This window comes from Propithecus coquereli, unplaced genomic scaffold (assembly GCF_000956105.1).
Source record: "Propithecus coquereli isolate 6110/MARCELLA unplaced genomic scaffold, Pcoq_1.0 Scaffold714, whole genome shotgun sequence".
Lineage (NCBI taxonomy): Eukaryota > Metazoa > Chordata > Mammalia > Primates > Indriidae > Propithecus > Propithecus coquereli.
This window is the reverse complement of record NW_012153219.1, coordinates 503807-515941: the sequence shown is the minus strand read 5'-3', so window position 1 is coordinate 515941 and position 12135 is coordinate 503807. Positions and strand designations below refer to the sequence as shown.

General features: G+C 53.1%; 1 protein-coding gene across 2 annotated transcripts; it reads right to left on the bottom strand.

Annotated features, from left to right (window-relative positions):
* Positions 1–4994: 4994 nt before the first annotated feature.
* Positions 4995–10270, bottom strand: HEXIM2 (hexamethylene bis-acetamide inducible 2). 2 transcript variants are annotated; one of them, XM_012661514.1, is made up of 3 exons: positions 10099–10270; positions 8467–8579; positions 4995–5995 (listed from the first exon to the last, which is right to left on the bottom strand). In XM_012661514.1, the coding sequence occupies exons 2-3, from the start codon at positions 8527–8529 to the stop codon at positions 5201–5203; spliced, it is 858 nt and encodes a 285-aa protein (XP_012516968.1). In that variant the 5' UTR covers positions 8530–8579; positions 10099–10270; the 3' UTR covers positions 4995–5200. The 2 variants fall into 2 exon arrangements, with proteins under 2 accessions (XP_012516968.1, XP_012516967.1); XM_012661513.1 differs by lacking the exon at positions 10099–10270 and adding an exon at positions 9318–9502.
* Positions 10271–12135: the final 1865 nt, after the last annotated feature.

Here is a 12135-nt window from a genome sequence, read left to right as displayed (position 1 = left end):
GAGTGCTGCCCAGGGGAACCCGGGGGTGGCAGGTAAGGCCCGTGGCTACAAACATAGCTAATGTGAATTACTAGTGAAGACAGTTGGACCAGGGGCCCAGAGAAAAAAGATCCTGTTTCACAGAAGTCCCAGAGAGAAGGAGCTGGCTGGCACTAAGAAGCAAAGGAATGGAATCTAGCCGGAAAGGACACGCGGCCTGGGGACCCAGTGGCCCTCAGAGTGGCAGCTGGCCAGCCTGAGAGCCACAGGCTACAAGGGAGGGGAGGCAGTCCAGCAAAGGAGTCACCAAAGAGCCAGCAACTTCATGCACGGGGGCCTGAGGAGGACACTGGGGAGGGGGCTGGAAGGACTAAGAGCCAGGGGAGATTCCGTGAGCAGACCCAAGGAGAACTTTCCCTTCCTTCTCTGCAGCTGTGGCAGAGGCAGGCTCTGGGGGCCCATGTGGGTCACAATGTCTTCCTCACAACTTAGTCTCCTCAGGAACTTCCTCCTGGAGCCATGGGATGAGGAGGGGCAGGAGAGGGGGGCCATCCTGGTTGCTCTGAGGCAGGACACAACAGGTGCCTTAAGGCCTGGTCTGGGGTGTCCCATCTTGGATGGGGTCCAGAGAGGGTCTCAGGGCAGGTGGTCTCTGGAATGTCCATGCCCGCAGGCTGCAGGGACACAGTGGCCAACTGGGGGCCAGCTGCTCAGCCTGTCCCCCTGCCAGGCAAAGCCTGTGCTGTCCCCTCCCTTCTCTGGGTCCACAAAGGACTTCCTGTTTGAGGGGCAGGGGTGGAAATTCAGCCATGGAGAAATGGGCGAATTCAGCTAGGGACACTGGGGGTGGACACAATAACATATCCTCCTCCTTTGTGGGGACAGGGACAGCACTCCCTATCCTACCTGCCCCAAGGGTTCAGCATCCAGGCAGCCCCTCCCAGCCCCCACAAACACCGTCATCCTAGAGAAACCAGTAGAGACCACAAAGAGGAAACCCTCACAAAAGATAAGGGAAGGGGGAGTGAGAACTCCCAAAAACCACCTTGGAATGGAGCTATTCGTGATTATGCAATGCCCTGAAAGTAGTAAAATTTATGGCTGCTTCCATTTGAGAGCACCTCCCACACAGTTGGCACTTTGCTAAGCCCTTAACTTGTTTTATCTCTTTGAAGACCAGAGAGCACAGTGGTCAAGAGTTCAAACTACAATCAGACAGAACCGGCTACAACTCCAGCACAGCAGGAATTGTGTGGCCTTGGGCAAGTTTCCCAACCTCGCTGATCCCAAGTTTCTTCCTCTCATGTATCTGACCCCAAATCCCACAGTATTAGTCACACTGTCCCCTGGGGCCACTTTCACTGCCTGGACCTGCAAGGAGGAACGTATTTTTCAGGCGAGGAAGCACAGTTCCAGGCAGAAGCCCCCTGGCCAGGGATAGGCCCTGGATGGCCCAGGATCCTAGACTGGCCTGAAGCCCCACACCCCCTTGAACAAATAAGAAAAGGGGGTCCCTGAGTGAGAAGCAGATCACAGGTCTCAGGACTCCTGGTCCAGTGCTCCCTCCAGGAGACCAGAGTCTTCCCCTCTCAGCTGTGCAATATCCAGAGATGGAAAGCAGATTGTGGTTGCCAGGCTGGGGAAAGGGGGAATGGGGAGTACCTGCTTAATGAGTATAGGGTTTCCTTTCAGAGTGATAATGTTTGCAACTAAATAGAGGTGGAGGTCGCACTCATTGTGAATGGACAAATGCCACTGAATTGTTCACTTTGAAAGGGTTAATTTCATGTTACATGAATTGCACATCCAGTACAAAAAATACATATAATGATACCTGTAGCTAAGAGGTTAGAAGAAGGAAAGAGAGCAAGTGCTAAGAGGGCAGGCAAGGTGCAGGAGGGGCTAAGGGATGGAGGCAGGGGGATGTGGCAGAAACAGGTAAGTTTGTCGTGGGGGCAAGGTTTGAGGGAGGGGGTTCCCAGGCTGCAGGGGAGGGGGGCCTGGGGGCTGCTGCTGGTTGAGGAAACAGACTTTCATCCCGGGGCCAGAAGCAGAGGGAGTTGGGGAAGGCACTTGCAGCCTCTGGTTGTTTGCTTCCTCTCAGACTGGAAGCTCCTGGTGGGTGGGGGCAGGGACATCATGCTTTTTAGCTGTTTAACTTTCAGAGCGGCATCACAGGTAGATGGTTCTTTTAAAACCCTGGCACCAATGGAATGAAATCAAACATGTTAAGCAGCAGGAAAATTAGCCTCCACCCACACCAGGGAAGTGAGGCTGGCACTGGGTTGAGTGTGTGCCACCTCCAGGCAGGGGAGACTCCCCAGGGCATCCTTTGTGGGCTTCAGCACTCCCAGAGGGCAGCCCCCCTGGGGTCTGGGTGGGGGGATGGGATTGGGTGAGCACTAAGGGCTCCTTTGTCAGACCCAGGAAGGAGAGTGGGGGCAGCTACCGGAAGTAGGGGGGTGAGAAGCTCCCTCCGGAATCTATCCCCCCACTTCCCTCCCCTCCCCACTTGCACAGCTCTTGCACATGCTCAGTGTGCCCACGAATTGGGTTGGCTGGGGGAGGGCATTGCCTGGCACCCCCACTTAAAGGGCCAGTGCCATCCTTGCCTGCTCCCAACAGGGCAATTGGACCTGGCCACCTTTTCCCCCATACAGAGTTAACTTCACCTCACACCCCCTTCCCCACTGCTGGCAACTTCCTCCTGACCTAACCCACCAACCTCTGCCTGCCCCACTACCTCTCATTCCCTGACGACACTGTATGCAGACTCTGTCCACAGGGCACAGGAGTTTTCACCTGGGGTCAGGGAGTCCCTGAAGGGGAGGAAAGGGGATCCTAGGCCAGGCTAGGCAGGGGTGGTGGGAAGCTTCAGCAACCGCTCTAGGCCTCCCTCCCCTGGCCCAGGGGACCAAGATGGTTCTAGAAAGCAAATGGGTGTAAGGCATGAGGGAAGCTCTGGGAAGGCCTAGGGAGGAGACCGAGGAGGCTGTGTCCAAGCCCATTCTCCCCGGCTCAGGGTGTGTGTTGTAAACTGGGGCGTCCCTCACAGCGATGGGGTGGAGTAGAAGCCTAGCTGAGCCCCAGGGTGATCTCCCTGCACACCTCTCACCCTGGGGTTGGGGGCAGGTGCTGGGGCCAGGGGACCCAATGGGGGTGGGGCTGCCAGGGACCTCTCCCATTCAGCCCCCTTGACACTTTCCCAGCTCACACCTTCTCTTTTGTTTTCTTCTTGCCCCACCCAGTGCCCACCAGCTGTGGGAAAATTAACCCACCTCAGTGCTGCCCTGGCCAAGAGCCCTTCAGCCATTTTGTGTGGGGGGAGGGGCTGGGAGGAACAGCTGGCAGCTTTCCTGTCTCCAGGCCCCTCAGTTTCTGGGCCAAGAGGGGCCAAACTCCTCACCTGCCCACTTCTGGCAGGGCCAGCCCAAAACACACTCCCAGTACCCTTGCCTACACCCCCACCCCAGGGGCCCTCTGGAATCTTCCCTTCTAGACTCTGGCAAAACACACACACACACACACACACACACACACACACACACACACACACACAAAAGCACCTCTGGGTAAACAACCTTTGTCCTGGCCTCCTCTCCCCCTCCAGGCTGCATGCTGAGGAATGCTGCAGCTGGGAGGCTGCCTGCACAGGCCAATGGGACTTCAGGTCCCTCAATTACCCCACAGGGGAAGGCAGGCCTCCAGTGGCTCTCCTGGAATCTGGAAAGCCACTTCCTCTCTGAGCCTTGGGTTTCCCATCTGCAAAGTGGGGACAATCATTCCTGCTGCCCTTCCTGACATTGCCGCCTGGGGAGCAAAGGGAAAGAGGTAAAAGCCCTGGGCCAGAGTCCCTGGGACAGATCCCCCAGGGCGGCACTTTGCTTTCCCGTGAAACCCATCCTTTCCTAGAATCTGTTCTTGCAGTGTTTCGTTGTAGAAGGCGCCAGCCAGGCCTGGGTGTGGCAGGGCAAAAACGAAAGTTGTCCTGGCAACACACAGGGTTTTGTCAACATTTCCATCCCCAGCAGCTCCCAGGCCTGGGCCTTCGCCTACCCTGTGTGGCCTGTCAAGATGAGTGCCCGGAATGGAAGCCGGGCTGGGCGGCCAGGCCCCCGCCCTCCCTGTGCATGGTGGCAGCGCCAACACAGGCCCGTCGGTGAGTTGACTAACTTCCTCCATCATCACCAAAGTTATCCTCGTTGCCGCCTTATACCCGATGCCGGCCAGCAAGGGCACCAGGAGGGTGATGGGAGAAACAGGGTGTCAGAGCCCAGTACGGGCTGTTGGTATCTGCATTACCCAGGCTGACCCAGCTCTGTGTTACAGAGGTGTGGGACTCACACATTGCAGGGGGAATGAACCACACACACAACGAGGCTGCAGGAGCAGGGTGCTCAGAGAGGCCCAGCAGGACCCAGGAAAGCCAGGCAGACCAGCTCTGCTGAGGACCAGGCACTGTCCCCCTCTGCCTCTTAGCTTTATTTTCCATCAGGACAATACTTACTTCCCTTGAGTTCTTACTTCTAAGCATCATTCCAGGAAGTAAGGGGGCAAACTCGTGACAACTAACCTCAGGCCCAACTCCTTGTTGCGGGGGGTGGGGGGGTGGTGGTGACTGTCAAGGACAAGGATATACAAGGCACTCAGACCTTGTGTAGCCCCTACACTGTGGGGGAGAATATGGGGAGCCCCTGGGCTTGGGCCTTGTCCCAAAGCCCCAGCTCTCTCTCCTCCAGGGGAAGCTCCCCACTCCCCACAGCGATCTGGCATCTTGAGTGTCAGGTTCTGGCTGAAACTGGGGCCTCCTGACTGAGCTCCCTCCCACCTAAAAAACCTTCAGAGCAGTCTGGTTGCTCCAGGACACACAGAACAGAATTCAGGTATCCTGGAGACCTTGATAGGTCTCCACCCAGAGGTCTGCTGTCCTCCCAGGCTTGGGACAAGGGGGGACTGGGACCCCATGTGAATGTTCTGATTCTCAGAACAGCCCTAGTGAAATCAATCCTAGCCACTCCCATTTGGTCTCAACAAGACCATTTAATTTCTCTGTAAAAAGTAGTAACATCAAAGAACCAATGTGGAAATGACGAGGTGGAAGTCTGAACCTATTTTTGCTGTTCTCAGGGGACACAGAGTGCTGAGACTGGTTTGCCACCTGCCTCCTTGAGACCCAGCTGGCCTGAGTGGGCATGAAATAGGACTTTCTCCTTGGGTCCCCCTAGGTGCCCAGCTCCTCATTGCGGTGGCTGCCCTCTCGGTTCCACATCTCATTCTCCTGCCGAAGCCGCTGGTTCTCAGTCCGCAGCCTCTCTACCTCAGCAGCCAGCTCCTCCACCTGGCGACAGGGCTGCTGGCCGGTGTACACCTGCAGCCGCTGCAGCCTCCTTGTCTCCTCCTCAGCCTGTGACAGCCGCTTCTCCAGCTCCAGGTAGTCTCGTACCAGCTCCTGCTTGCTGCGGCCCTGCAGGCTCTCCGTGTGGTAGCGCTCGTAGGTCTCAGAGAAATCCCTCTGCTGGAACTCACCGTGAGCTCGGCCCCGCCCGTCACTGTCCCCTGCCTCACTCTCCCCGCTGGAGCCTGGGTGGCAGATCCCATGGGGTACATCCAAGTTGGGCTCCTCTGGGTCTCGGTCATTCATCAGGAACTGGGTGGTGTTGTAGGGTGCCACAGGCTGGCCTTTCGCGAACATCTCCTCGCGGACGCGTGAGGCCCTCTGGCTCTGCCTCTCATCCCGCTGTTGCTTCTCGGCCCAGCTCAGCTCCAGGTAGGGTCGCCAGTGCCGCTTGCGCTTTGATGGCCGCCGACGGTGTTTCTTCCGGCTTAGCATGGCCTCTGCGGAGCAGGCCCCTGGACTCTGGGTCCGGGGACCCCTACTATTCCAGCCCAGGCCACTGCCAGCCCCGGCAAGATCCTCATCCTCTGAGTGGCTCTCCATCCGGGGTGTCAGGGGCAGGGAACCACCAGAGTTAAGAGGCTCAAGAAGTGTTTTGGGGCTCCCTGGAGCACCAAAGGTCTAAAGAAGAGTGGAGAAGGGAGGATAGATCACACACAGCCTGTCCTGTCCACCCAGCCTGAAGCCAACTTTCCCACACCCAGCTAACTTGGTCCCTCTCTAGCCTCTCACCTTTTTGCAACCATTTGTTTACCGGCTTACCTATCTACTGTCTGCCCCCCAACCCTCTCCAAGTAAACTTACAGTGACAGCAGGAATGTTGCCTGTGTATCTCACTCTGTAATTTTATTGCCTGGAACAATACCTGCCACAGAGTAGGTGTTCCATAAATACTGTCTGAATGAATGAAGTAGGGGAGGGAGAAAACTAGGCTGGAAGATGGCTCCTGATGTATTTGCTTGATCAGAAGCCCAAATGGCACATGCTCTTCCCTCTTCCTAGAAAGCTTGTCTTTTAGACAGAGCTGGCTTCACGGCAGGTGACCTGTGCAGTTGCACAGAGGCCCATGTTCAGAAACGCCCCCATGCTTGGCTTAATGCTGTCCCTGTCTCGAACTTTTTAATAATTTTTGAACAAGGAGCCCTTTTGCACTGGACTCCACAAATCATGCAGCTGATGCTGCTGCCAGCTACTCACATGGCTGACTCTTTTTCATCCTTTAGGGCTCAGTTCCAATGTCACCTCTTCAGAGAGGCCCTCCCTGACCACCCTATCTAAAGTAGCCTCCCCTAGCTCCCCTCCCCAGTGACTCTCTATTACATCACACAGTTAACACACAGCATTTAGCATGTGACCAGTTACTCTCCATCTTCTTCCCATGAGAATGTGTCTTGTCCGTTCAATTCACTGCTGTATCCCTATGCATGGCACAAGGTAAATGCTCAATAAATATTTGTTAAATGATCTAAAGCTTCTAAGATAGGGGGATCCAAAAGACACTGGAAAATAAGACTCTCCTTTCTATCCTTCTAGGGTAAAGAAGACTGAGTGTATTTATTCCAGGCAGAAGTTGGTATCACTCTTCTATATGAATGGCAAGAAAGAGGTCCTAACCAAGGAAAGGGAGGGCCAACCTCCAGTCTGCAGTGAGAGAGTTCTGGAATCTATCTAGGAGGTGGAAAGCATGTGTCAGAGTGTGTGCATGTTTAGGGCATCTGTTTATCTCTGTTGTGGTGAGGGTGGGAATACTCAGTGTGGAGGATGGGGAATGAATTGCTCTAAGTTTGTGGTTTGGGGTATTTCTAATAATAACTACTATCATTAGTATGTTGTTTTACAATATACAACATGGTTCAGAGACATCTGAGAATAGGTCCCTAACAGCATAGGGTATGTATTGTGGGATATGGTGTATGTAGCCCTATAAGAGCTGGGGGTATATTATGTGCATTTTGGAGACCCTGAAGAGAATTTCAGGGAAAAGGCAGTATATTGGGTACGTGTGTGTGTGTGTGTGTGTGTGTGTGTGTGTGTGTGTGTAGTGTTTGTTGTGTTACTTCACCTGCAGGGGAGGTCACCAATTATGTGAGTGATAAGCCTTGTCTCCACCAGTGGCTTGGGCCAACAGACAGAGCTGCTGACCCACCTGGGAAAAACAAGTCCACCAGAACTCCAAGGCAGGGTGGCTTGTTTGCTGTGCACAATCACTCACTTGCTCCCAGCCCTCAGTAAATGTCCCCTAATGATCCTCCCCCAATCCAAGCCAGCCCTGCCCCCAGCCCTAACTGCTGCCTCCCACCTGAAGACTTGTCCCTCTACCATCACCACCAGTACTGCAGATAAGTTGTGTGACTTGAGTGAGTCATTTGCCCTCTTTGAACCTTCTAGCCCCGACATACGATGAATTCCAAATTCAATAAATCCAGGAAACACTGAAGTGGCTAGGCAAAGTAGGTCAGAAGCTCCTCTGACTCCCACCTTAAGTTTCCTCCTCATCTATAGGGAGTTGTGGGCAAGGGGAGAAGAATGGATAAGGTAGGGCAGCAAGAGAGAGAACATGGGCTGGGATGGTGTGGGCTCCTGTTGCCAGGTCAGAATGTGGCATTCTCTGAGGGCCTGATACAATCTGCCTCTCTCCTCTCTCCTGGGTTACATCCTATCCCCCACCTCCATTCCAAATTATAAACCAAAAACTCTTCTTCCTGCTTCAGATTGGGTTTTTAGCCTGGACAAAATGAAAATATTCAACCAACTTCTTTAACCTTGAGATCAAGGCAAGGTTCTGTTGTCAAAAGGCCCTAAATTTAAACCCTGGTCTATTGCTTACAGACTACATGATTCTGGAAAAGGTATTTCAGCTCTCAGAACCTTAGCTTCTGTGAATTGGGGAAATAATTCCTACATGGAAGGGTCACTAGGATTTCATGAGACAGTACAGATTTAGCATCTGGCTTGTTGCCTAGCATGTAGTAGGGACACATTTAAAATACCGGTTTTTCAAATTTACCAACACATCTGAGACAAGAAGCGAGGATCTCAGGCGCAAGATCCATGTTCAGGGTACTCAGGTAGTTGGGAGAGTGGGAGCTTACCTTGGCCTCCTCCAGGGCTGCTGGTGACTCTGTATTACAGTTGCTCTGATTCGGAGTGGCCATCTTCTTCTGTTCCAAATCTTTCAGCAGATGCCTTTTTTAACTAGTGACACCTAATTTGGACAAGAACAGAAACCTAAGTCCTGAGTAATTCTCAGAAGACTCTGGATGCTCACAATTGTTTGCCCAGGAAACGGCAGCCATTTTGTAGCACCAGACCAGTACACCCTCATTTTCAAATGAAGGCCCTGAGGGCTTCCTCCATGCCCTGCTTTTCACACCTCCCCCTGCTTTTCGCACCTCCAGCCAGCAAGGGCCGAACAGGATTAAGGTGCCATGTTCCCAGTCCTGTTCCTCAGGCCCCACGCCAGGGCTTATATCCTTTGGAAGTCACTGAGGCCCAGGCTGGCAGCTAGAACTAGGCCTCAGCTTTGTTCCCCCAACAACTCAAGGGGGAAAGGACGCTGCCTGGGGAGCTGGGAGCGGAGCAGGTCTGTATTTCCGACAAGACAACACGAAGCAAGCTTAGGAGGAGTCCTTTCCCACTGCCTCTAGAGGCCCCAGTCTGGACTGCAGCCCTGCACCCCCAGCCTCCTCTCCAGGCTGGGCTCCAGAAAGCAATGCCTCTAGAAGCATGGTTGGGCCCTGGGCCAAGCCTGGGGCTGAGGCCTTTTCTTCTACGGGGCCTGGCCTGCCTGCCTCCTTCCTCTCAGAGCGAAAAACAGAGGAAAGGGGAAGGAGAAGTCTTCGCACTACATGCAGCTTGGAGGGAAACCCAACTGGGACAAGGATGGATTTCTTGGAAGAGGGGAAATAGTCATGGGAAGAGGTTTTGCAAAGGTGGAACTAACCTATTCGCTGTCAAGGCTATGCACACGACTACATCTGTGTGTCTTTCTGTGCGACCGCCTGTCTGTGCCATTCCCAACGCCTCAGCCCTACCTCTCGCTGCAGTTGCAGCAGCTCTGGTCAAGCCGCTGTAGGCACTAAGGTGGGGGGAGGGGACAGCCTGGCAGCGCGGTGCCTACCGGGGATTGTAGTTCTCCAAGCCTGGGAAAGCGGGCCAAAATCCTGTCACGTCAGCAGCCACACCTGAGAACTCCAAAACCCATCTACCTTTGCGCGAGAGGCATCGCGCGCGCGCGCCGCTTCCTCCTTTGATTGGCTAAATCGTCCACCAATATTCTCACTTTCGTCAACGATTAGCTGTGCGGAAGCACAACCGGGACCCGCCTTCTCCGAGCTCAATTAAAAAGTTCATTGATGGCGTTAATCTTTACCGGGTAGAAAATAGATCCGGCTGAGAGGGGAGGGGCCTAAGCGCGGAGGGATCCTCAGGCCTTGAGGAAGGCGACGAGAAGATCGGTGGCTGTCGCCGCCATTTTGGGCTGGGAGGAGGCAGCGGAGGGACTCGCTGCGCAGTGAGAGCACCCCATGGGGGGTGGTCCGGGCGCGGGGAGAGGCCGGGCCGAGTGGGCTGCCTGAAGTGGCGGCGCCGGGAGACGGCGGGGAAGTGGGGTCGGGGACAGGGGAGGGTGAAGGTTGGAATCTCCCTGGCCGAGCCCAGTCCTCAAACCGTCCCGGCAGCCCCGCAGCCTCGCCTCTCAGAGGGCGGTTTTCGTCGGCAATTACCGCGTGTTTCCCGAGACCCCAACAGGGTAGAGGCCGGTGAAACTACTCCCCTCTGCCGTCCTTCCACAGGGGTGCGGATCCTGAGGCCGAGTTCTGCCGACTTCTTTCCCCACCCCCATTCGGCCTGGGTATGGCGGCTAAGCCCAGAGTGGCGGCACTCCCACCTCGACCGTCGAGGTGGGGGCGACGCCAGATTCCAGAGGCTGGCGCCGAGGGGGAGGGCCGAGGTCGCAGGTTTGGCCTCAAGTCCCTCAGGCGTGGCAGTCAGCTGGAGGCTCTGAGGGCGGAGAGCCCTGTGCACCCACCGTCTTCCCCCCAAACACCCGCCTCCCGGGCTGCGAAAAGAAACAGCCGCCTTCTAACTACCGTAGTAACCACCGATTCCCCTGGGACCAGCCAGATAGGGGCACGTGGAAATCTTCACGAGCCCAGTGCTTGGAGGTCTCTCAGCCTCTTGCCCTCAAGATCTCTCCCATCCAGCCCCCATTCTCTGACGACCTGATCCCGCACGTCACCAGCCACTTTAGGAAACTCCTAAAGTGTGTGGTCCCACTTCTCTTGAGAGTTTACACCAAAGGCAAAACTTGGAGTTTTGCCCTTTACGGGGTTGGGACACAAAATAATTCAGAGTCGCCACAGCCCAGAGATAGAAATGGAGTGGCCGATTTCGGATGCTTCATGAACATCTGCTTGCATTTTGAAATCCGAGCCTTAACTTTTACCAAAACTTAAAGAAATGGCTGCCCTCCTAGAAGGAAAAACGAACTACAGTAATTCCAATGTTATCTTTTTAAGACTACAAAATCTTTCCAGTTTAAACAATTTTCTCCCACAAGCTGAACAAAATGGGGAGTATTTTGCGTGCCACTGGTGCATTGTTACTAGGGAACCTCTATTTTGAAGTTCCAAGTAATTGAAAATCACTTCTGTAGATCTTAGATGCTACCAAAATAGAAATTGCAGTTTTTATCTATTTCATATATGTGGCGTTTAGGGGTGGGGGAGACCCGCTTTAAAAGAATAAAACTCAGCCCTAAATTATAGCTGCAGCTTCTTAAAAATTGAAGTTTGGAGTGAAGTTCTTTTATTGAATTGCAAATTAAACCATCTTGTTTCCTACTGCTTGAAATCTAAATCCAGAGATTTATGGCCCAGGGATATCCTCAAATAAAAGTTTCATTGCTAAAATGCCAGTTAAAATTATGCCTAGGTAGGCTCTGAAGAAGGAGAGTGACTGTCAGTGAACTTTATATTTTTTGGGTACCTTGTGATGAATCTCATTACCAATCACAGTCAAATCATTCCTAAGCTTTTGGCCCTTAATAGCAAGAACCTTGAAAGTTTCTTCAGAGCTAAAGCCCTGGTCCTCCTATCATTAATAAAGTAGTTTTTCTTCAGTTGTAAGAGTGACAACTCCACATAGCTTTAACTATTTTCTCTCTCTGTTCCCCAGATGTTCTCAGAGAAAGTCTGAGACTGGAAGTCTCTCTGAACCTATTCTGGTTCAGGGGGCTGCCTAGTTTAAAAAAAATAAAAATTTAAAAAAAGTCTTCAAACTGGAAAAACAGGATCATCATTGACTAGGGTTCTTAATCCAAAATTTGAACCACTTACTCTTAACCGAAGTTTCTGAACACTTGATTCTAACCATAGCTTGATTTTTGTTTACTTTACACTGATAAGAGAAGATGCCAGTTAGGAAAAGCTGACACTAAGTTGGTAGGATAGACAGTCATAAGAGCTGAAAGAGGTTTTAGAAGTTATCTGTGGTGGTTCTGTCAAGAATTTAATGGCAGATAGACTCTTGTGATTCGTTCTCCATTATGAAGTAATGTTGTTAAACCTTTGGATGCTACTAATTGGTGAATACTGTTCCAGGTACAGAAATTTATTTATAAATGAAATCTTACTGTCTTTAAAGTTGACCCAGGCCGGGCGCGGTGGCTCACGCCTGTAATCCTAGCACTCTGGGAGGCCGAGGCGAGCGGATTGTTTGAGCTCAGGAGTTCGAAACCAGCCTGAGCAAGAGTGAGACCC